This window comes from Octopus bimaculoides, chromosome 2 (assembly GCF_001194135.2).
Source record: "Octopus bimaculoides isolate UCB-OBI-ISO-001 chromosome 2, ASM119413v2, whole genome shotgun sequence".
Classification (NCBI taxonomy): domain Eukaryota; kingdom Metazoa; phylum Mollusca; class Cephalopoda; order Octopoda; family Octopodidae; genus Octopus; species Octopus bimaculoides.
The window spans coordinates 92770830-92777756 of NC_068982.1; the positions used below are offsets into that span (position 1 = coordinate 92770830).

At 37.4% G+C, this 6927-nt stretch overlaps 1 protein-coding gene across 2 annotated transcripts in view; it reads left to right on the forward strand.

Annotated features, from left to right (window-relative positions):
* Positions 1 to 6927, forward strand: part of LOC106884003 (osteopetrosis-associated transmembrane protein 1) — a 64805-nt gene that overhangs the window by 7974 nt on the left and 49904 nt on the right. For both annotated transcript variants that reach the window (XM_052978457.1, XM_014935181.2), the window contains exon 3: positions 4304 to 4413. In XM_052978457.1, coding sequence (XP_052834417.1) covers positions 4304 to 4413 — 110 coding nt within the window. The remainder of the gene's footprint in view (positions 1 to 4303; positions 4414 to 6927) is intronic.

Genomic DNA, 6927 nt, shown 5'->3' on the forward strand with positions numbered 1-6927 from the left:
AGAACAATAATTAGATATATATATCTCAACCAACAATAAGTACCAAATGAATTAATGAAATACTTATTTTATAAAGATAGAAAAATTATTAAAAATATCAAAATATCAAAATAATAACCATTCAATAATCCTCCCTTCATCCATTATAATAACATGTATTAATTTTTCTATATGTGATAGTGGATTTTCATCGATGAGTTCTTGAAACTTGGTTATTTTCCCTAAAACTATATATATATATATATATATATATATATAAAGTGTCTGTGCTTAATGTGCACTGATGTTTTATGAGTATGTAATGTCTATACACATACTGCTAATACTACCATTATTGTAAGCAGTAGTAGTATTGTAAAACTGTTGAGTGTTTTTTCTCTTTGTTTCAGTGTGAAGTTCATCATGGTGGTGTTAGAAAAAGCACTGGACTCTCTAAATATTATATCACTCTGAATGATATAGTATGACACTATAAGTAAATACTATATCAATATAAGTGAATCTTGAATCTTGATAGCATGTAACAAATATATGAAGCAACCTCTGCCTGGTTATTTAATCCGGTAGAAGCAGCAACCGAATCTGTTTCAAATGACACTTTACCATTTTTAAAGAAGGCAGGACACATTGGATGATGTGGATCTGGGTGCACTGTGTCTAGGAAAGGGATGAGATAGTCACAGTTGGAATACCTTTGATCTCTTTGGAGATACCTCCAATTCATTCTCACTCTTTCTCTCCTAAATGTGAGTAATCACGTAGCTCAACCCCAACCTCCTCCCTCATACCTCAATCTCCTTGGGTTCGTAGAATTGCAAGCTACTTGGTGACCTCAGTAATACTGATGGTACAAAAATAAGTGCCTACTACACCCTATGGTTGGAGTTAGGAAGTGCACCCAGCCACAGAAACCATGCCAAAGTGAACACTGGAGCACAATGCAGATCTTGAACTCATTAGATCTTTTTCAAACTGTCCAACCTGTGCTAGCATGAAACATGCACATTAAATGATGATTTAGAGCTTAACAACATCTAAAGATCATGATGTCTGGTGTCTGTCTCTTTAAAGTGCTGTTGTGATGTCTGAAATAGTCAGCACAGAGGTAAAACGTTAGAGGCAGGAAAGAGAATTTTAAGGCTACAACAACTTTTTATTGTATGTAAACCACTTCTTGTCTCTGCTCTTCACAAACTTTATCTATTCACATCTGTCTTGTCTGACAGCTCTGAGCTCACTGATGGTTCAGATGAATCTTTTAGATCACTAAAGTGTTTATGATGGAGGAACACTCCTATAGTGTACATTAATCTGTTGAGTATTGACACTGCTCTTATTATTTTCTGCATTAATTTTATTTTAATTCATTCATTAGACACAATAAGCTTTACTTCAAATGTTAGAACAAGAAGGGAGTGTATTGAAATGAAATTTAGTATAGCTTCAAATATCCTACTTTTAAACAAAGACAAACTGAGTATAAGTATAATTGAATATCCCTTGAGACATTATTGTCTTTACTGTTCTGTACTATGACTGAACTAAACTAAACATTTAAAGAAGGCAAGCCTGTAGCAAGTGTTAGACATGCCTGCTTCGAGCCTACAGGTTCATTAGGCTAGAGCTTATTCAGAGCTTTAAGGCATTTAGGCTGAAAGTACAGGACTCTTCCTTGAACCAGTCCATCATGGAGTTAATCCTGCTAAGTGCCATGGCACTTATTTTCAGCTGAGTGTGTTGGAGCAACATAAAATGAAGTGTGTTGCTCGAAGATGCAGTATGGTGCTTGTCTGAGTATCAAACCTAGGGGCTTATGATTGTGATCCTAACAGTCTTTCCACTTTGCAAGTGTTATTCTCATCCTCATCCTCATCATTTAATGTCTATGTTCCATGCTGGCATAGGATGGATGGCTCAAAAAGGATCTGATGAGTTCAAGGACTACATTGTGCTCCAGTGTTTGGTATAGTTTCTATGATGATGCCTTTTCTAACACCAACCATCTTACACTGTATAGTCGGTGCTTCTTTTGTGCCACTGGCATTAGAGGTCACCATGTAGCTTGCAAATCTAGAAACCTGAGGAGGTGGGGATGCTGTGTCTTTGTTTGATGGGGTTGAGGTATGAGGGAAGAGGTTGGGGTTGAGCAATTCTTATTGTACAGGATCTACATGATAACTCACATCTAGGAAATAAATAGGGTTGATGAGGTGAGATAAATAAGGGTGATGAGGTGACCAGGTAGTAGTAGTAGTGGGTGGGGGTTTGCAAGAATGTATGGGGGAAGAGATAGGGGAGGTGGAAGAGGGAGATATGTAGGCAACGTCTGTAAAGATTGGGGAAGGGTTCAGGGGACGGGATGCATGAGTCTGGTGGGTGGAACTAGAGGGACACTAGCAGCATGATAGTAATGATGATATGTTGACAGGAGGAAAAGATATGTGTTTGGATAAACTGCAGGAGTGGAGTAGCAAGATAGACAAGCATAATACCTGAGAAGTGATAAGTTGGCAGTCCAGGGAGTGGGGGATTGGATAGCCACTGTAACATGTGGGTGTGGAGAATAGTATTAATGGATGAAAGATGGCTAACAAGTGAGATGTTCTAGATAGTAAGAGAGAAGAGTGGTATCAGGAAGAGGGAAGGGCTGTAGTGGAGGAGATGTAAGAGGGATTGATTGATTGATTGATAGAGGTGCTCACACACACACACACACAAACACACACAAACACAAACACAAACACACACACATTCACATTCGTATTTATTTATTATTAAAACAGAAGACTGGAAAATTTTGGTATTATTTATTCCATATTACATATGTTTCTTTACCAATTGGAGTTTCATAAGTATTTTTGTAGAAAAGCATGTAAAACATCTATTAGCAATTGATCCAACAGAGAATCAAAATATGTAATTACTCTGTAATAAATATTTTCTAGTATTTAACAATATCCTCTGGTGTTTTCAACTCTTATATGGATCATAACATTTATGGATATACTTTGGGGAACACTGGAATATGCAGATGTGCTTCATGAGGACACCCCCCACCACACACACACACGCAAAATACATACCCACACAGTACTTCCTGAAGAAATTTTACCATGATGGGTAGGTTTTCACAAGAACCTCATACTGTTAGATGTCCTAGTCCTTTGTTATTTCCTCTGTGAGGCCCAGGGTCTTATGGTCAGCCTTCACTACTTTATCCTATGTCTTCTTGGATCTTCTTTGTCCACAAGCTTCAGCACTTGATTTTACAGATATCCTCATCCATACATATCACATGGCCATACCAGTGCAGTCTTCTTTCTTGTACACTATATCTGATTCTTTTTTTTTCTGCCCAGTCTTTGTCTCAGCACAATTATACTATGTTGTTCATGCACACTTACATTGCACATCTAACAGAACATGCTTGCTTCATTTCTTTCCAGTCTTCTAAAGTCCTCTGCATTCAAGGCCTATGTATCACTACAATGCAGCATTGTAGTTCTGACATAAACATAATACAGTCTTCCTTTCACTCTGTGCCAGCAGTGGTAGTAACTCCCTGAACTCTTTCCAGCCTGTTCTTACTCTGGTTACTATACATTCAGAGGAACCACCTTCTTGCTGATAATATCTCCTAGGAAAAACAAAATCTATCAACTATGTTTAGTGGGCCATCAGGTATTAAAGGGGTTCTATTTCTTGTGTTCATGGAACATACTGTTCCAGTGTATCAATCACATACAAAACTTATGTTCTTTGACAGTCTATAACCATGATTCTGCTGCATCTCTTGCGTATCCATAACTACATTGAGTGCAGCATATTGACCAAGGCTATTTCCCTAAGGGTATCAAGGTTGTGTCTTTTCTATTAACCAAAACTTTCATCTTTGCTAAGTTTGCCTTAAGACCTCTTGACTCCAGGTTTAGTTTCCTTGCCTGGAGTTTCCTCCTCTTCCTCCCCATCATTTTGATGTCCACTTTTCCATGCTCACATGAGTCGGACAGAATTAGTTGAGGTGGATTTTTTTCTATGGCCAGATGTCCTTTCTGCTGCCAATCCTCACATGTTTCCAAGTAAAGTAATATTCCCCATGACCAGACAGGTTTTCACTGAAGTTTGATAACAAAGAACATTGAATCACCAGCTTTGAGTAAATGCACATATACACATGTGTGCATGTGCAAACATACACACATGCATGCACACACGCATGCATGTGCACGTGCACACACACACACTGCCTTTGATCTAGAATAGATGTTAGCCATTCTGATATTGAAATTTGTTTAATTTCCAGGTTGCTATAGTGTGTTCGATGATAAAACTGAGCTGAACAATAAAACTGTTAAATTCATTGACAGCTATAAGGAAATGATTGGCTGCATTGAAAATAATACATATAGTCAGGTATGTCACTTCTTTTTTCTTTTTTTTTCATCTTGAGACAACGTTTACAACTGTCAAACCACTAACAGCAACAGCAGTCCCATCATCTTACTTTCATGCGTCCACCAGTGCTACAAGCCAGTAAGCTAACCTCTCCATCAGTCATGGATAAAGTGTTGCCTGCAAAACTTTCTGAATGATATGCCTAACCAAAAGTTACTTTGCAATTATTTAGTAGTGTGGCCCACTTGATGATGAGCTATGTCTCATGCAACTCACTCCTCATCAAAGGTTGCCCATGTCTGTTCTACATGTTTCTTTGACTTGTTAACTCTAGCAGCCAAATCCCCACTCAACTGTCTTACAAAATCTAATAGATGAAAGCCATATTAGATATTGTCATCTTAGATACGCCAGTGCAGCAGAGCTGGTCACATATAGAATGCTTTTGGTCACAAATTAGAAATAGTCTTGGATTAAACAGAGTCAGAAGAGGTGCCACTAAGCATAGAGACACTAACGATTCTTCCAGCTCACTGCCAATAAAAATTGGTACCTTCAGGTTAATTGAGTATCAGACTAAATGAGCTTCAGTTATTTTCCTTTAGACCCTGAGAACAAAACTCACCATAGTTAAGCATACTTTTCAATCTTCTGATCTGAATAGTACAAGCATCAACCTTCCCGTCCCCAAACTTAATATTCTTATACCAATTACATACATCATTATTACTACTGTTATACTGTTGAAAACCGAATCCATGGATTTGTGTGTTATGTTCTAGGAAATAACATCTGTTGATTCCCTGTGAGGCCTTCTCATAGCTCATGGTTTGGCCTGCTTTTTATTAAAGCTAGAATATGAAGGAGACAAAGAAGAGATTGTGGGAGAGGTGTGTTGTTTATTGTATACTACTGTAGAAAGCAGAGACACAGTATAACTGTTGGCAGTATGCCCCCTGACAAAAATAAATGTTAAAACGATGTGGATGAAATTTGGATTAGGCACTAGGAACAGTTTTGGCAAGGTGTAGTCTATTGTTTTGAATCTAGTTAGGCAATTATTACTTATTTTATTAATATATATCAATAGGCTGGTCACTAGGGAGAATACATGTCTAGATGTTCACATTGCATCCCATATAATTCATCATTGAATATTGGTATGTACAGCATCGTCCTCAGGTAGTGGTTTCATTTATCTGGAACAACAGAATTGTGGGTCTCATCTACTAATTCGGTCAACTATCTCCTTGCCGTAGGTCCACATGATCAGGACTGGTTTACACAACAACAGCTGTCAAGAGGTGAAGGATGAAATCAACTCTTTTAAGATTTGAGCTTGAAATGTTGAGAATTGAAACTAAGTAATCAAATAACCATTCATGTAGCACTGTTGGTTGGTGAGTGTGTAGTGCTGTGCTGAAATTCACAAAAACCATGTGAGAATGTAGAAGGGTTTCGATACCCTTCCACCCACCATTACCAATAATGACCCCCATGAAGGCGCTTCTATGTAATCACTAAACCTAGCAGAAAAAAAGTGTCAAATTTGGGAATAGGGTAAGGAAGAGTAACTCAGTCGTGCATGCCATAAGAATTTTCTGTTCGAATATACTGGTCTTCATACCACAGACACAATTAATGATTCGTTATCTGAAAATCTGAAAACTTCAAAAGTCTGAAGTTTTTTTTCTAAGTGAAAGAAACAGCATGGCCATACTTTACTTGATATATATATATATATATATATATATATACATACACACAGTAATCCCTCAACTATCACAAGTGTTACGTTCCAATCCAAAACCCCACCCCGTTAGGTGAAAATCCACGAAGTAGAAACAGTACTGTACTGTATCATCATCATCATTGTTTAACGTCCACTTTCTATGCTAGCATGGATTGGACGATTTGACTGAGGACTGGCAAGCCAGAAGGCTGCACCGGGCTCCAATCTGATCTGGCAGAGTATATTTTTAAAAATTATTTTTATAATTTGTATATATTTATTTTATTATAAATGCAAAACAATACCACACACTCACCTCCCGACTTTTGTTTTCCATACAGTATATGTGATTCTTTGTTTACTCATCTACGGTACACTACGTATTTTCTTATTCTTATTGTGTTATACAGTATAGTACTGTACTGTATTTGGTAAATTTTTATATTAACACCTGCACAATTTTCACTAAGAAAAAAAAAACAACTTGGATTTTTTGCATGGAATCATGTACCCTGACCTCCTAATATACTGCAAATCCTTTATTTTGGTTTGAAAAAAGGTGGGAAATTTTTTTTTGTTGAAAGAATTCTTGTGACCTTCTAATATGCTACAGAACCCTTTTTGGGGTCCGAAAAATGGGGTGGGGTGATGTGGAAGCCTCGGAAATTTCACCCCCCCCCATCCCCATTGATAATTTCACCTGCACGGTTTTCACTAAGGAAAAAAAAGAAAAAATCGGATTTTTTTGAATGGAATCAAGTACCCTGACCTAATATGCTGCAAACCTCTTATTTTGTTTC